The 17261-nt window shown below is 61.8% G+C and overlaps 2 protein-coding genes across 7 annotated transcripts; one reads left to right on the top strand and one right to left on the bottom strand.

Annotated features, from left to right (window-relative positions):
- Positions 1–38: 38 nt before the first annotated feature.
- BLOC1S1 (biogenesis of lysosomal organelles complex 1 subunit 1) lies at positions 39–1398 on the bottom strand. The gene is made up of 4 exons (XM_031603224.2): positions 1256–1398; positions 977–1049; positions 350–482; positions 39–233 (listed from the first exon to the last, which is right to left on the bottom strand). The coding sequence occupies exons 1-4, from the start codon at positions 1314–1316 to the stop codon at positions 123–125; spliced, it is 378 nt and encodes a 125-aa protein (XP_031459084.1). The 5' UTR covers positions 1317–1398; the 3' UTR covers positions 39–122.
- Positions 1399–3810: 2412 nt separating this feature from the next.
- On the top strand, positions 3811–17226 carry ITGA7 (integrin subunit alpha 7). Of its 6 annotated transcripts, XM_090128461.1 has the most exons (27): positions 3811–4179; positions 5710–5837; positions 5964–6043; positions 6133–6388; positions 7175–7306; positions 7437–7556; positions 8651–8858; positions 9510–9703; positions 9791–9879; positions 9968–10095; positions 10418–10513; positions 10612–10673; positions 10747–10916; positions 11107–11256; positions 11329–11441; positions 11507–11705; positions 12677–12760; positions 12833–12912; positions 12991–13068; positions 13139–13241; positions 13342–13518; positions 13593–13685; positions 14178–14291; positions 14472–14570; positions 14645–14770; positions 15095–15253; positions 16135–16271. In XM_090128461.1, exons 1-26 carry the CDS (start codon positions 4004–4006, stop codon positions 15209–15211), a joined length of 3372 nt encoding a protein of 1123 aa, XP_089984587.1. In that variant the 5' UTR covers positions 3811–4003; the 3' UTR covers positions 15212–15253; positions 16135–16271. The 6 variants fall into 6 exon arrangements, with proteins under 6 accessions (XP_089984587.1, XP_089984586.1, XP_031459087.2 ...); XM_090128460.1 differs by having other exon boundaries at positions 3814–4179; positions 15095–16271; XM_031603227.2 differs by lacking the exon at positions 15095–15253 and having other exon boundaries at positions 3822–4179; positions 16135–17226.
- Positions 17227–17261: the final 35 nt, after the last annotated feature.

The following is a 17261-nucleotide window of genomic DNA, read 5'->3' on the forward strand; positions in this document are numbered from 1 at the left end:
AGGGGGGGCAGCTGGGGCCACGCCACTCCTCACTGTGGTTTTATTCTGCTTGGGTGGGTCCCCATGCTCCACACTGGGGGGGTGGGGAGGGGAGGGGGGGTTCCGTGGTGTGTTGGGGGGGCTCAGGAGCAGGTAGGTTGCAGCTGCCCCTTGTAGATGTACTCCAGGGCTGTGGCAATGGTCCTCATGTCCAGCTCGATGCTGCGCGCCCAGTTCTCCACGTCGCCAATCTCCTGCAAGGGGGGTTGGGGGAGGGGGGAAGGCACGGGGGGGGGGTATCAGCGTGTTGCTGACACCCTGGGATTGAGGAGAGGGGGTTTCTGGGGGGGGGAGTGGTGGGGGTGCCCACCTTGAGGGCTTGGTTGAAGTTCTCCACCATGGTGATCCACTGCCCCGTCTGCTTGGCAAACTGCGCTGCCTGCGCCTGCAGCGTCTTCACCTCCTGGTCCAGCTTGCGTTGGTTGACGTAGGCCTGAGCCACACTGCGGGGGAGGGAGGGAGGGGGGGTCCCTAAGGAAGGACCCCCTGGGAGTGGAGAGAGTGGGGGGGGAAGGGGTGGGGAAGGGGGGCCCCTCCCAGGCTTGGTGATGTGGGAGGAGAAGGGGGGGAGTGGGGTCCCTAAGAAAAGGCCTCTGGGGTGGGGGGGCGTTGCCAGGTTTGGGTGGGGGGGGGTCATAAAATTGGGAGAGGTTGAGGGTGTGTGGGGAAGAGGGAAGGGGGGAGGAAGGGGTGTGTGTGGGGGGGGGGGCAACCAGGGGACTCAGGGAGGGGGTGGGTGTCCCCCAAAGGGTCTGAATGGAGGAGGGGCAAAGGGAGTGGGGGGGGGTCCTTATCAATGGGTTTGGGGAGGGGGCAAAAGGGGATGGAACCCCCCCAGCTCCCCCCACGACGGGGGTCCCACAGTGGTTTGGGGGAGGGGGCCCAACCAGGGGGTGAGGGGGGTTGGGGGGTCCCGTATGGGGCGGCCCCGCCTCACCCCACGTTCAGATGATCCACCAGCGCCTCTGTCAGCCGCGTGGCGGCGGCGATCGCTTCCCGACGGCGCCGCTCTGCGGAGCGTGACGTCAGCACGGCGTCATCGCGCCTCCCGTGACGTCACGCACAGCGCCCTTCCCCCCCCCACCACCACCCCCCCCTCCCACCTCGTCCCCTCCGATTGGCGGCCCCGCGGACCAATGAGGGAACGAGCCGCGGCGCCCCCCTCCCCACACTCAGCCAATGAGCCCGCGGGAAAGGCGGGGCGGGGCGGGCTCACCCTGCAGCTCGCGCCGCTCGCTCTGCCGGGCCTGGTGCTCCCGCAGCAGCCGGGACAGCATGGCGGCTCTCCCGCGTGACGTCACCGCTGCGTCACTGTGCGTCACCGCCCCCCCTCCCCCGCCCCGCCGCGGGGCATTGTGGGTGCGGGGAGGCGCCATAGGGCTGGCTGTAGGGCTTATAGGGTGGCTGTAGGGGGAGCTGTGGGAAGCTATGGAGGGGATTTAGGGTGGCTGTAGGGGGCTGGGGGGCTATAGGGACTATGGGATGGGTATGGGGGGCGTATAGGGAGAGATAGATGGGTTTGGGGGGGCCTATAGGGCTTAAGGGAGCCTATAGGGGAAGGTATAGGGGCTATAGGGGAGATATGGTGGTCTGAAGGAAGGCTATAGGGGTCTTGGGGGAGTTATGGAGATCCAGAGAGCCTATGTGGGAGCTACAGGGGTATGAGAAAACTATAGGGTCCATAGGATGGGTATGGGGTGGGCTATAGGGGGAGGTAGAGGGTTTCTGGGGACCTGTGGGTCTTCAGGGAGCCTATAGGGGAAGGTATAGGGGCTATAGGGGAGATGTAGTGGTCTGAGCTATAGGATGGCTATGGGGGTCTTGGGATAGTTATGGGGATCTAGGGAGCCTATATGGGAGCTATAGGGGTGCTGAGGGGAGCTATGGGGTCCATAGAATGGGTATGGGGGGGACTATAGGTAGAGGTAGAGGGTTTGGGGGGCCTATAGGGCTTCAGGGAGCCTATAAGGGAAGGTATAGGGGCTATAGGGGAGATATGGTGATCTGAAGGAAGGCTGTAGGGGTCTTGGGGGAGTTATGGAGATCCAGAGAGCCTATGTGGGAACTATAAGGGTACGAGAAAAAACTATGGGGTGCATAGGATGGGTGTGGGGTGGGCTGTAGGGGGAGATAGAGGGTTTCTGGGGGACTTGTGGGTCTTCAGGGAGCCTATAGGGAAGGTATAGGGGAAATAGGGGAGATGTAGTGGTCTGAGCGAAGCTATAGGATGGCTATGGGGGTCTTGGGATAGTTATGGGGATCTAGGGAGCCTATATGGGAGCTATAGGGGTGCTGAGGGGAGCTATGGGGTCCATAGAATGGGTATGGGGGGGCTATAGGTAGAGGTAGAGGGTTTGGGGGGCCTATAGGGGAAGGTATAGGGGCTATAAGGGAGATATGGTGGTCTGAGGGAAGCTGTAGGGGCTATAGGATGACTGTAGGGGTCTGAGAGCTCCGTGTGGACACAAGGAGCCTATAGGAGTCTGGGGAAGCAATAGGGATTTAATAGGGTGGCTGGGGGAGCTATGGGGGCCCAAAGAGCCTATAGGGGTCTGGGTTGGGGTATGAGAAGGGGTGAGGGGGATGCAGGAGCCATAGGGGCTTGTTGGGGAGGGGGTAGGTGCTTATAGGGATCCATTGATGCGTGGGTGGGACTCTAGGGAACCATTGGGGCTTTACTGGGGCCCGTTATGGGTTGGGCTTGGCTGTTGTGGGATAGGCTTGGCTATAATGGCATAAACTTGGCCATTAAGCACCAGGTTAACGAGGGCTCAACCCAGCCCTGCCCGTCCTTCCCCAGGAATGAGCCCAGGGGGTTGGGGGGGTGCAGCTGCTGCCCCACCCTGCCTCTGGATGTGGGCTGCATCTCAGCTCCGTCCTCACAGTGGAAATAAAATTGATAAAATCGATGCCAGGAGCTGAGCCCTTTCCCTTCCCATCCTTATTTCCATTCCCATTCCCATCTGTATTTGCATTTCCCTTCGTACTCTTGTTCCCATCCCCATTCTCCTTCCATTCCACATCTTTATCCCTGTTCCCCTTCCCATCCCCATTCCCTTTCCCATCCCTGTTCCCATTAGTGTCCCCATTTCCACTCCCCTCCCTTTTACTATTCATGTCCCCGTTCCCCCTTCCCATCCTTGTTCCCACAGATGTCCCCATTCTCCTCTCCTCCAGGACACCGTGGCTGTTTCCCACGGTGGCCATGCTGTCACAGTGGGATTTGGAGGGGCCAGGAAGTGGAGGCTGAGCTGGGGGCCTGGAGCCTGCTTCTCCCACCCTCCTCCCCAATGCTGTAGTGAGGAGGAGGAGGAGGTCAGGCACATTCACACGGCCAGAGCACCCTGCCAGCTCCCAAATAGCTCCACGGGCCTTTGGAGAGCAGTTAAAAATAGCAGAGAGCTGGAAAATATGAGTGTGTGTGTGTCCCACTCCCCCCCACTCTCTTTCTGATTGAGGTGGGGGGCTTCTCAGCCCTGGGACCCCAGAGTGGGTGGCATTCCTGCACCTCTCAGGGCGGGGTGGGGTGTGGGGGGGGTCCCAGGGTGTCACTGTGGTGTGGGGGTGACACTCTTGGGTGAGGTTGGAGAGTTGTTTTGGGGGTGCTGGGTGTCACCTCGTGGCTGTGGCCGTGCAGTAGGGCACAGGGGCGTGGGGGGGGGGGGGGGAGGGGGGAATGCAGTGCCATGTGGGATGCAATGCACAGCGCAGTGCCCTGGCACAGAGCGCAATCACTGCAGCGGCTGAGGAGCTCCGGGCGCGGTCAGAGCGCAGCGCGGTGTCCCCGTGCGGTGTCACAGCTCTGTGTCACCGTCACCGATGTGTGTTTCCTTCCACCCCCACCCCCCGTGCTGTGTCACCGCCCCGTGTCCCCAGCGGGGGGGGGGGGGGGCTGTGCTTAGCCGGGACCGCGAGGGCGGTGGGCGGACCGCAGCGGAGCGGTGCGGTGCGGTGCGGTGCGGGCATGGCGGGGCTGTCCCTCCCGGGGCTGTTCGTGCTGTTGCTCTGCCTGCAGCTGATGGGCACCGCAGCTTTCAACTTGGACGCTGCCAACACTCTGCTGAAGGACGGAACCCGGGGCAGCCTCTTCGGTTTCTCGGTGGCTTTACACCGGCAGCTCAGCCCCGAGCCGGCCAGCTGGTGAGCGGGACGCCCTTCCCCACCTCCCCGAGTTATTAACGGGGGAGCGCTGTGCGGAGATGGGGAGGAGGGGTGGGATTTGGGGCTTTGTGGGGAACCGAAGGTGATCTCAGCACTTTGCCTCCCCGCCCCATCGCCTGCGCGCAGTGCCCGGCGCGGAGATGCCCAACGCCCACCCGCGTGCCACGGGAGCCGCCGGCACCGGGGGTGGGATGGGGCGGGGGGGGGCACGGAGCTACAGCCGTGGGGTCCCACACCATGATGTCCCGCACCTCGGGGTCCCGCATGCTGCCCGAACCCAGAGCGCCCCGGCTGTGGCACCGGCGCGGTGTCACCGCCGCCCCAATCCGCCCGGCTCTGCTGCCGCCTCTCCGCATTCCTGGCGCCCGCCCCGGGGTTATTTTCGCTCCCGGTAGTGGAGTTCTTGGGCAGGTGCTTGGAGAGCTGCTGGCATCGGGTTGTATGCCGGGAACTGAGCACGGCACCGGGAACTGAGCACAGCACCGGCACCAGGAACCGGGCACTGAGCATGGCACAGGGCTCGGCACCAAACATGGCACCGTGTCCAGTATGGGCATGGCAGGAGCACCGGGCTCAGCACCAGCACCAAGAACTGGGCATGGCATCGACCACTGAGCCTGGCAATGGGATGGGAAGCAGGCATAGCACCAGGCATGGCACCAGCATCAGGAACAGCATCGGACACAGCACCAACAGCATGGCACTGAGCACTGGGCAAGGCACTGAGCACAGCATTGGGCATGGTGCCTGCACTGGGCATGGCACCAGGCATTGAGCATGGCACTGGGCTTGGTGCTGAGCACTGGATATGGCACCAGCACCAGGAATGGGGTCCAGTACCGGGCACGTGGCACCAGCACCCTCATCCACCCCCCTTGGGTCTGTGCTCAGCCTCCTTACTTGGTCCCTTGGCCTGGGCACCCTGGGCACTGCCCGGTGCCGGGGGCCGCTCCCATGTCTGTTTCTGCCTCCCTCCTTTTTTGGACATGTTGCTGCTGAGTTATTTTGAGTGAATTCCAGTTTATTTTTACCAGCTCAGCTCTCCTGGGGCTCCCTTGTGTCTCGAGGCCACCGGTCTCCAGGGAGAGGCATGGGGGTGCCTGGGTGCCCCGTGGCCACGGGGTTCTGCCACTGCTGTGCTCCTGTGGGTACACGTCCCAGCATTGTCCTCACAGGACCTGGGGGGCTGCAGGGGGGTCAGGTTGGGGGATGGGATGTGCTGAGATCTGGGTACTGCCATGCTGTGATCACAGCAGCTCTGCTGGGCTGGCACCAAGCTGGGCATGTATGCATGGTGCAGCCTGGCCAGCATGCCCCTCCCTCCACCTTTAGATCAGTGTGGGGGCCCATGGACAGCTGTGAGGGGGTGGCAGGTCAATGGGGAGGGTGCAAAGAGGAGGTCTGAGCGTGCAACGCTGGCAGCATGCGTGCAATTCACACACTTGCGCATAGCAGCGATCCTGGAGGGGGGGTTCCCTTGCCTTGATATGGGGTTTCCCATCCCTGCAGGCTGCTGGTGGGAGCCCCCCAGGCGCCGGCGCTGCCCAGCCAAGCGGCCAACAGGACGGGGGGGCTCTTTGCTTGCCCGCTGACCCCCGAGCCCTCCGACTGCTGGCGGGTGCCCATTGACGAGGGAGGTGAGGGGGATACACAAGTGGGGGCTCGTACCCCTATTGCGTGGGGCAGTGGGTCTAAAGAGGGAGTGATGGGGTGGGAGGGGGGGGGCACAGGAGTGATGCTGCCCCTGTGTCCCCTTCAAAAAGTGGATCTGCAAAGAGAGAGCAAAGAGAACCAGTGGCTGGGGGTGAGCGTGAAGAGCCAGGGCGCCGGTGGCAAGATCGTGGTGAGCACGAGGGGGAGCTCTGTGGGGAGAGAAGGGGAAAGGGGGGTCTTGGAGCTGCACGGTGCTGACCCCGCAGTGCTCAAACCCAGACCTGTGCCCATCGGTACGAAGCTCGGAACCGCGTGCAGCAGCCGCTGGAGACGCGGGATGTGATCGGGCGCTGCTTCGTGCTGAGCCAGGACCTCAGGGTGCACGATGAGCTGGATGGTGGAGAGTGGAAGTTCTGCGAGGGGAGGCCGCAGGGCCACGACCGCTTCGGGTTCTGCCAGCAGGGCTTGGCTGCAGCATTCAGCCCCGATCAGCACTACGTCCTCTTTGGGGCGCCTGGCACCTATAATTGGAAAGGTGAGTGTGGGTGGGTGTGGGGTGGATGGGTGTGCAAGAGGGTGGGTGTCCCAGCCTGGGTGGGTGTGTACTCGCATGGATAGTGGGTGTGAGCATGTGAGTGCGTGGAAGAGCCCTGTGTGCCCAAGTGCGCTCTGAGTGTGTGTGCTCTGAGTGTGTGCTCTGAGTGTGTCTGTGCACGTGGCTGCTTGGGTGTGTGCATGTGAAGATGCACACGCATTCATGCTGTGCATGTGAGCATGGAGGTACGGAGCTGTGTGCATGTGGGTGTGTGCATGCAGGCAAAGATGCGCACATCCATGCTGTGTGTGAGCACAGAGGTGTGTGCACGCTTCGTGAGCGTGAGTGTATGCATGTGGGTGTGTGCATGCATGCAAAATGCACACATCCATGCTGAGCATGCTATGTGTGAGCACAGAGATGTGTGCACGCTTTGTGAGCGTGGGTGTGTGCATGCACGCAAAGGTGCACGTGCATTCATACTGTGTGCGTGAGCAAAGCTGTGTGTGTGCTTTGTGAGCATGGGTGTGTGCACATGGGTAAGCGCACGCACACAGAGATGCACGCTCATGCTGTGTGTGAGCACAGAGGTGTGTGCATGCTGTGTGAGCACACAGGGCTGTGTCTGTGTGTCCGTGCACGGCTGTGTCCGTGTATCTGTGCATCGGGGTGCCCACGCAGGGGCATCTCCCACACCCCACATGCAGCTCTCCATGCACCCTTAGCCTGTGTGCGCTCCCCAGGTGGGTCCCCCTGTACCCCTCTGACCCCTGCTCGGCTCCGCAGGGAACATGCGTGTGGAGCTGCTAAACCAGAGCTCCCTCGATCTCCTGCGCTACGACGACGGCCCCTATGAAGCCGGGGGCGAGAAGGACCAGGACCCCTCGCTCATCCCCGTGCCCGCCAACAGCTACTTCGGTACGGGCATGGCGGAGCCCGGCGCGGTGTGGGGACCCCCACGTCCCCCCCCGCCCGACTCCAGCCTGCCCCGTCTCATGCCCCCACTGATGCCCTCTCTCTTTCTCTCTCGGCCCCGACGTGGGTGCAGGTTTGTTGTTTGTGACAAACATTGATAGCTCAGACCCCGACCAGCTGGTGTACAAAAGCCCAGACCCCAACGAGAAGGTGCCCGGCGCAGCGGGCGATGTGCCCCAGAATAGCTACCTGGGTTCGTACGCGTGGCAGTGCCAAGCACGCCGCGTCCCCGTGTGCCACCCCACAGCCCTGTGTGTGTGTTGTGTGTGTGTGTGTTGTGTGTGTGTCCCCTGTCTCCTCCCTCCCCGTGTCTTTGCGGAGCAGAGTGGAGCGGGGCCGCAGCCCCAAGTGTGCGTGCACGTTTGTGCACACTCGTGTACACACACACCTCTCTTTGCACGCTTCTTGCTCTGCACGCACCTCATGCACATGCATGCACAGAGCACATCTCATGCACACCCAGCCCCTTGCACGCCCCACCATGCACACGCATTGCTGTGTACCACCTCATGCCTCAATTCATGCTTGGAAACATTTGGGTCCATTTTGTGCCTGTGCCCCGTCCACAGTCCTCCCCCCCCTCCGAATTGGTTCTCCTTGTCCCCATCTCTGTCCCTGTGGCTGTTCATGACCCTTCATGTCTCACTGCTGTGCTGGGGGCACCGCCAGGCTTGGGGTTGAGGTTGCCCTAAGGAGGGGGGGAGTCCCTGGGGTCCCACCTGTGTACTAAGCCTGGCGTGCCCCCCCCCACAGCCCAGGTCTCTGTGCTTTCCCTTCCTGTGATGTTTCTGCATGTGGGATGCATCCTGCTGGGAGGCTTAGGGAGCTGGGGGGGGGCTGGGCATGGGCTGGGCTGTGCTGCTGGGGGGATCAGGCACTGCTGCTGCTGCTGGGGAATGCGGGGATTCTGCTGGGGGCTCTGCATCTGCAACTGGGGAGGGTGGAATGGACGCTCTGGGTCTAGCAGCTCTATCCCCAAAATCTTCCCTTCCAGCCATGTGGGGAGGGGGTTATTCCTCGCTCACCCCTGCTTTCCCCTAGACCAGAACTGGAGGTGAACCCCCTCACCCCCTAAAATGCAAGGAGCACAGAGCAGGGAAACTGGGGCACAAGCGAGGCCCCCATCCCCATTTTCACCCATCCAAACACCAGGGCAGACCTCACACCCAGCAGGCTGAGCAGAGAGAGAGAGACGGACAGATGGACAGATGGGGGGCACGGGGTGTGTGTGGGGGGCTATGGGGGTCGGGTGGGCACCAACCTCTTTCCCACCCCATTAACCCATAGGATTCTCAGTGGATTCGGGCGCGGGGCTGACACGGCGCCGGGAGCTGAGCTTTGTCAGTGGGGCACCACGTGCCAACCACACAGGTGCTGTGGTCATCCTGCGCCGTGACAGCGCACACCGCCTGGTGCCCGAGGCTGTGCTGCCTGGAGAGCAGCTCACATCTGCCTTTGGCTACGCACTGGCAGTGCTGGACCTCAATAGTGATGGGTGAGTGCAGTGCTGTGGTGCCGTGGTGCCGTGGGGTCTTGATGCCACAGTGCTTTGGTACCATGGTGCTTTGGTGCCATATTGTCTTGGTGCCATAGCACTGTGGTGCCACGTTGCTTTGGTAGCAGGGTACCTCGATGCCAAAGTGTGTTGGTTCCATGGTGTCATGGTGCCTTGATGCCCTGGTGTAATGCTGCCATGGTGTGTCAGTGCCGTGGTGCCATGGTGTGTTGGTGCCATGGGTGTGTCAGTGCTGTGGTGTCATGGTATGTTAGTGCCATGGTATGTCAGTGTGTGGTGCCATGGCGTGTTGGTGCCATGATGCCATGGTGTGTCAGTGCTGTGGTGCCATGGTGTGTTGGTGCTATGGTGTGTCAGTGCCATGGCGTCATGGTGTGTTGGTGCCCTGGTGCCATGGTGTGTCAGTGCTGTGGTGCCATGGTGTGTTGGTGCCATGATATGTCAGTGCTGTGGTGTCTTGGTAACACGGTGCCTTGCTGCCTTGATGCCGTGGTGATTCGGTGCTGCTGTGCCATGCTGCTTTGATGCCATGGTGCAGTGGTGCCACAGTGCTTTGGTGCCGCAGTGCCACGGTACACCGGTGCCACCCAAGGGTGGTCCCAGAGGGTGATGCACCCACCGTGCCCGCAGCTGGATGGACTTGGTGGTGGGGGCCCCCCACTTCTTCGAGCGCAAGGCTGAGATCGGGGGGGCTGCCTATGTCTACATCAACCCTGCGGGGCACTGGGATGCTGCCACCCCCCTGCGCCTCACCGGCACCCATGGCTCCATGTTTGGCATCGCTCTGGGCTCTGCTGGCGACCTCAACCTGGATGGCTTTGAGGGTGAGAGGCTGGGGGGGGGGGAAGGGAGGGCTCTGGTGTCCCACTTTGTGCTGCTGTGCCCTCCATTCACTGCTCCTGCCCTCCCAGACCTGGCTGTGGGAGCCCCGTTTGATGGTGCTGGCAAGGTGTACATCTACCACGGCAGCAAGTTGGGCATTGTGGTGAAACCGGCTCAGGTGAGTGGTATGAAGTGGGAGGGAGGGAGGTTGGGGTGTCACCCATTGCCCCCCACTGTTCCCAGTGTCACGGCTGTCTCATCCCCAGGTGCTGGATGGGGAAGGCGTGGGGGTGACAACTTTTGGGTACGCGCTCTCTGGGGGAGTTGATGTGGATGGGAACCTCTACCCCGATCTGCTTGTTGGCTCCCTGTCTGACTCTGTGGTGCTGTACAGGTGAGTGCCCACTGTGGGCACCTGGCCCCAAACAGGGCACCTCCATCCCTGAGCATCCCCTCACTGCAACCCTGAGCATCCCCCATTCCTGAGCATCCCCTAACTCTGAGCAACTCCCATCCCTGAGCATCCCCTCACTCTAACCCTAACCCGACTCCCGTCCCCAAGCATCCCCCACCCCAAGGTCCATCATCACCCCTCCCCTGGTGCACTCCCTGACCCAGAGGTCCCCAGTTGCACCCAGGGCAACTTGCAGGGCGCAGGTGCTGAGGCTATGACAGGGGTCTGCCTCCCACCCAGCACCCCTGTGCTCCCCCCACAGAGCCCGTCCAGTGGTCTACATCTCCCGGAATGTCTCCCTGCTCCCTGCCAACATTGACCTGGAGCAGAGCAACTGCAAGCACCAGGAGGGCATCTGGTGGGTGCCACCCATCCCTCAGCCCCACACTGCAGCTGGATGGGTCAGTGCTGCCTCATCTCACCCCCCCACCTTTCCCCTGTCCCACATCACTACAGCGTGGATGTCCAAGCATGCTTCAGCTACACGGCCACCCCTGCCAGCTACAGCCCCCCCCTGGGTGAGCACACATAGGGCAGGGGTCCCTGGGTTGGGGGGGTGAATCCCAGATGACCTCGTCCCTCTCCCACCAGTGCTGGAATATGTGTTTGATGCTGACACGGAGCGCAGACGGCTGGGTCACCCCCCCCGTGTCACCTTCCTGGGCCGTCAGCCCTCGGATCCTGAGCACCAGTTCTCCCACACCGTGGAGCTGCCCCGGCAGCACGCACGCACCTGCACCACTGCCACCTTCCAGCTCCAGGTGAGTGCCTCTTATCCCCATTCCCACTTTGTCCCACTCTTATCCTTGCCCTTATCCCCACCCTATCCACATCCCCATTGTCCCATCCCTATCCCTGTTCCTATTCCTATCCCATTCCCATCCTGTCTCCATCTCCATACTCGCCCCCATCCCCATCCTGCATCCCTCCTCACTTTTGCTTGCTCTGCAGGACAGCATCCGTGACAAACTGCGCCCCATCGCCGTCACCCTTGCCTATGGCATCCAGGGGGCTGGGACACCACGGCGCAGCCGGAGTGCCACCCTGCCCCCCCTGCCCCCTGTGCTCAGCCCACAGCAACCCAGCAGCCACCGCACCGAGGTGAGGGGCCGGCTATAGGGCCGGCTATGGGGCCAGCCCCAGGTGTTCCATCCTACGCTTTTCCCTTTGCAGGTGCACTTTCTGAAGCAGGGCTGCGGGGATGACAAGATCTGCCAGAGCAACCTGCAGCTGCGCTTCCAGTTCTGCACCCGCCTGGGAGATGCTGATTTCCTGCCCCTACCCAAGTGAGCGTTGTCCCCACACTGTCCCCATCCCACACAGCACGGGGAGCTCACAGGGGCTGTCACAGGGGTGCGGATGGCACCGCTATCTTCGCCATGAGCGACCAGAAGGACGTGGCCCTGGAGATCCATGTCACCAACGTGCCCTCGGACCCCACGGAGCCGCAGCGGGATGGGGATGATGCCCACGAGGCTGTGCTCACTGCCCGCTTCCCCCAGGAGCTGCCCTACTCCGCCGTGCGACCCTATGATGGCCGCACAGCACCGGTGTGGGATGGGGAGAGGAGTGGGGTCTGGGGGGGGGAGGGGTGGGGGTGATCCTGGGGTGTGAGGGGTTGGGATGGATGCAGGGCTATGGATGGGTGGGAGGGTGGGGGGGGGTACAGGGATGGGGCTGGTTCTGGGGGTGCTGGGTTTGGGGATGGGGCAATGAGGCTGGGTCTGGGGGTACTGGGTTTTGGGATGGGGCTGGTTCTGGAGGTGCTGGGTTTGGGATGATGCTGTTTCTGGGAGTGCTGTATTTGGGGATGGGGCTGGTTCTGGGGGTGCTGTGTTTTGAGATAGGGCTGGTTCTGGAGGTCTGGGTTTTGAGATAGGGCTGGTTCTGGGAGTGCTGCTTTTTAGGATGGGGCTGGTTCTGGGGGTACTGGTTTGGGAATGGGCTGGTTTCAGGGGTCTCAGGGATGCTGGGATTTGGGACAGAGCTAATTCTGGGGTGCAGGGATTTGAGATAGGGCTGGTTCTGGGGGTCCCAGAGATGGTGGGGTTTGGACAGAGCTGGTTGCAGGAATTCTGGGAGATCTGCTAGGATTTGGGATGGGGTTGGTTCTGGAGGGCTGGTGTTTGGGGGGGTGGGTTTTGGGGTTCTTGGGCTTCTGGGGGTTCTGGGGTTGCTGAGTTTGGTATGAGGTTGGTACTGTAGGTCTTGGAGTTGCTGGGATTTGGGACAGGGCTGGTCTCTGTGGTTCTGGTTTTGGGATAGGGTTGGTCCTGGGATCTCAGGGATGCTGGATTTTGGGACAGGGCTGGTTCTGGGGTGCAGAAGTTTGGGGTGGGGATGGGGCTGGTTCTGAGTATCCCAGGGATGCTGGGGTTTGGAATGAGCTTGGTCCTTAAGGGCTCAGAGTTTGCTGGGGACAGGGCTGGTTTCAGGGATTCGGGGCCACTTAGGCTCTGGAATGGGGCTGGCTCCAGGGGTCTCTGGGGTACTGGAGTTTGAGATGGCTTTCTGCCTCCAGGACAAGCCAGTGGTGTGCCTTGCCAACCAGAACGGCTCACAGGTGGAGTGTGAGCTGGGGAACCCCATGAAACGTGGAGCCCAGGTGAATGCACCCCCCAAAACCTCCTTCCAACCCCCCCAGCTTCAACCCCAACCTTCACCCTGCGTCCTCCAGGTGCGCTTCTACCTGATCCTCAGCACTCTGGGCATCACCCTGCAGACCACCGACCTGGCAGTGGAGCTGGCCCTGTCCACGTGAGCTGCACTGGGGGGGCGGGGAGGGGTTGAAAGGCCCTGCGATGCCCCCCACCCCAACTCCTTTGTTGTCCCCAGGATCAGCGAGCAGCCAACCCTGGAGCCAGTGGTGGCCCGGGCGCGTGTGGTCATCGAGCTGCCCCTCTCAGTGACGGGGTGAGTGGAAATGGGGTGGGGGCTGCAATCCCCCCCTCCCAGGGCTGCATTGACCCTGCTGTCCCCGCAGCGTGGCGGTGCCTCCCCGGCTCTTTTTTGGGGGGACAGTGCGGGGTGAGAGCGCGGTGCGGCGCGAGAGCCAGGTGGGCAGCGCTGTGCTCTTCGAGGTGACGGTGAGTAGGGCGTGCTGGTGGGGCTCAGCCCCATACGAGCATCCTGTGGGGTTGGGGGATCGCAGCCCCGTTGATCCCCTGGTAATGCATCACCCTACAGGTGTCCAACCGGGGCCCGTCACTGAAGACGTTAGGCTCAGCCTTCCTCAACTTGCTGTGGCCACATGAGCTCAGCAATGGGAAGTGGCTGCTTTACCCGCTGCAGCTGGAGCTGCTGGCTGCACCGGGACTGCGGACAGTGTGCAGCCCTGCTGCCAATCCCCTGCGCCTGGCGTTGGTATATGGAGGAGCTGAGGGTGGTGGGGATGGGGGTGGGAGGCAGCCCAACCCGTGCGTGTCTTTATCATCCAGGAGCCACCGGGAGAAGCTGAGGTCACCGAGGAGCCTGCTGTGGAGTCCTGGTGGGTGCCAGCACCCGCTGAAAGGAGGAGGAACGTCACGTTGGTGAGTGGGACTGAGGTGCTGCCATCTCCAGGGTGCTCCCTTCCTAAGGTGCTCCCATTTCTGGGAGCACTGCTGGGATTCTCCCATTCTTGGGGTGTTCCCATCCCTGAAGTTTTCCCATTCCTGGGGTGCTCCTCTCACTGGGGTGCTCCTAGTGCTGTGGGATCTCCATTCCTAGGATTGGGTTCCCAGGATTTTCCCACTTTTGGGATATTTCTATCCCTGGTACACTCTCACTGTTGGACTTTTTCCATCCCTGGGGTGTTGCCATTCCTAGGCTGCTCCCATTGCTGGGATTCTCCCAATCTTGGGTATTTCCATCCTTGGCATGCTCTCACTTTTGGGATTTTCTCATTCCTGGGATGTTTGCTTTCTCGGGCTGCTCCCATTGTTGGGATTCGCCCATCTCTGGGTTTTATTCCATCCCTGGGGTGCTCCAACTCCTGCGGTGTGCAGCCATGCCGTGACATCCCCCCCCCCTCCATCCCACAGGACTGTGCCCAGGGCACTGCACGCTGCATGGCATTTCGCTGCCCACTCTACAGCTTCGAGCGCTCTGCTGTGCTGACTGCACGCGGGCGGCTCTGGAACAGCACCTTCCTGGAGGTAGGACAGAGACAGGGATGAATCTCTGAGACCATGCAGGGGTTCACCCCATCCCATACCCCATCCCATGCCCCATCCCATGCCCCATCCCATGCCCCATCCCATACCCCATCCCATGCCCCATCCCATGCCCCATCCCATGCCCCATCCCATGCCCCATCCCATGCCCCATTGCTGCAGGAGTACCTGGCTGTCACTTCGGTGGAGCTGATAGTGCGTGCCAGCATCTCGGTGACCTCTTCCATCAAGAACCTGGTGCTGAAGGATGCTTCCATGCAGGTCTGGCCCTGTGCCCCCCATTCCTCTCCCCTACCCCCTCCCTGCAGCCCTCTGACCGGTGCTGCCATCACCAGATCCCTGTCACCATCTACCTGGACCCTGGCGTGGCTGTGGCTGGTGGTGTGCCCTGGTGGGTCATCCTGCTGGCTGTGCTGGCTGGCATCCTGGTCCTGGCACTGCTGATCTTCATTCTCTGGAAGGTGAGCAATGGGGTGAAGTCAGGATATGTCCCCTCCCTGGCTGTCCTGTGCCGTGCTGTGCCACCTGACCTGAGCTATGCTCTGCTATTTTGGCCACGCTGTGCCATGCAGTGTCTGGCTGTGCCATGCTGTGCCGTCCCCATTTTGCCATGCCATGTCATGCCACACTTTTGGCCCACTACAGTGCCATGCCGTGCCACGTTGTGCCACACAGTGCTGTGCCACGCTGTAGGATCACTGTGGTGCCAAGCCATGTGGTGCCATGCCGTGCTGTTCCCCCCCAGCTGGCCGTGCCCTTCCTCACCTTCTCACTTCCCTCCCCAGTGCGGCTTCTTCAAGCGGAGCAGCCCAACCTCCCGCTACACTGCTAATTATTACCGGGCACGTCGGGGGCTGCAGCCCTCAGAGGTGGACAAACAGGCGCTGCAGGGCCAGCGGTAACACGGGGCTGCTCCCACCCCGGGCTGCCAGCAACCAGCACGGGTGTGCACGGGTGTGCTGCCTCCTGCACGCGTGTGTGAGGGCATGCAGTGTGCCCAGGCGGAGCAACAAGGGCTTGCAGGCTCTGCTTGCAGTTGTGCAAGGGCTTGCAGCAGTTAGGGTGGGAAGAGGAGGGGTTTCAGCGTTGGGGTAGCAAGTTTGTGTTGCTGCTGTGTTGTTGTGCAAGGGTTTGCTGTGTGGTTGTGCAGGGTTTTGCAGTGCTGGTGCAAGGGTGGGTGAGGGTTTGCAGTGCCAGTGTGTGGTTGTGCCAGGGTTTGCAGCATCAGGGTGGACAGAGGAGGGTCTGCAGTCTCAAGGCAGCAGGACGTGTGAAGGTTTGCAGTGCTGGTGCATGGCTGTGCCAAAGTTTGCAGCCTCGGGGTGGATGGAAGAGGATCTGCAGTCTCAGGGCAGCAGGATGTGTGAGGGTTTGCAGTGCTGGTGCATGGCTGTGCCAAAGTTTGCAGCCTCGGGGTGGATGGAAGAGGATCTGCAGTCTCAGGGCAGCAGGATGTGTGAGGGTTTGCAGTGCTGGTGCATGGCTGTGCCAAAGTTTGTTTGCAGCCTCAGGATGGATGGAAGAGGGTCTGCAGTCTCAGGGCAGCAGGATGTGTGAGGGTTTGCAGTGTGTGGTGCTCGGTTGCACCAGGGTTTGCAATGCCAATCCAGGATGTGCAAGGATTTGCAGCACCAGCACTTGGATGTGCAAGGCCTGGTGCAGCACTAGTGGAAAGCGCCTGCCCTGTGCCACAGAGGGACTGGTGGGCACAGAGCTGTGGGCAGATGGAGCCCATACCCAAACCCAGCTGGCCGTGTGCTGCCTGATAAGGCCGAGCCGTGGCCCCGATGCCATCCCCATGGTGCTGACCCGCTGCTCCCCGCAGTTGGGCTTCTTCCGCCGGGCACGCTACGTGCCGCCGGCCGTGCCACAGTACCATGCTGTGAAGATCCCACGGGAGGAGAGGCAGCAGTTCCGCGAGGAGAAGATGGGCACCATCCAGAGGAAGGAGTGGGCTGTGAACTTGAGCGAGCCCAGCGATGGGCACGTCACCCCCAGCTCAGCATAACCCCAGGGACACCTATCATGCTGCTGGACCGCAGGGGGCTGCTGCATGCGGGACCCCCCCCCTCTGCTGCTGGCCATGCCATGAGGAAGGACTCTCATTGGTGACATTTGGGGATGCACACATATGTGTTGCTGTGCACGCCCGCCCTGGATGGGCACACTCAGAATTGCTTGCAGTGGGACAGGGCCACAGGGACAGCTCAGCCCCAGGGCATGGCTCGTCCCCAAAGGGATGGCACAGCCCCACAGCCCAGCCCTCCAGACTTGACCCCATTGCATGGGGATGGCTCTGCCCCAAAGGGCTGGCTTGTCTCCAGAGAGCACAAGGACAACTCAGCCCTAAGGGATGACCCTATAAGTATGGCTCTGCACCAAAGTGGTAACTTGTCCCAGAAGGTCAGCTCAGCTCCATTGAACAGGGCATGTCCCCAGGGGGATGGCATTTCTCCAAAGTGATGGCTTTTCCTCAAAGGGTACAGAGACAGCTCAGCCCTATAGGTATGGCCCCATCCTACAAACATGGCTTTAACCCAAAGTGATGGCTCCTAAAGGGTCAGCTCAGCTCCACCGTACAGGGCTTGTCTCCAAGGTGCTGGCATGGCCACACAGGGCTGGCTTGTCCCTAAAGGGACAGATTGTCCCCCAAAGGACAGCTGCGCCCTACAGGGACAGCTCAACCCCCCAGGACCCTGTGGGCATGGCTCTGCCCTATTGGGCTGGCACATTCCTCCGGTGCTGCCATATCCCCCAGGGGCTCCTCAGCCCTCAACTGCTGCCTGTGCCCCCCTAGGGACAGCCCAGCCCCACGGCAGTGGCTCAGCCCCGCAGGGACACCTCACCCCCCACGCAAGTGCCGCTCTTCCCAATAAAAGGAGAAGCCCCCACGGTGCCAGCCTCGTTTCTTGCAGCTCGGACATGACGGGCGCGGCCCTGCGGCCATTTCCG

The sequence above is a fragment of the Phasianus colchicus genome, chromosome 33 (genome assembly GCF_987193195.1).
Source record: "Phasianus colchicus chromosome 33, bPhaCol1.hap1.1, whole genome shotgun sequence".
Classification (NCBI taxonomy): domain Eukaryota; kingdom Metazoa; phylum Chordata; class Aves; order Galliformes; family Phasianidae; genus Phasianus; species Phasianus colchicus.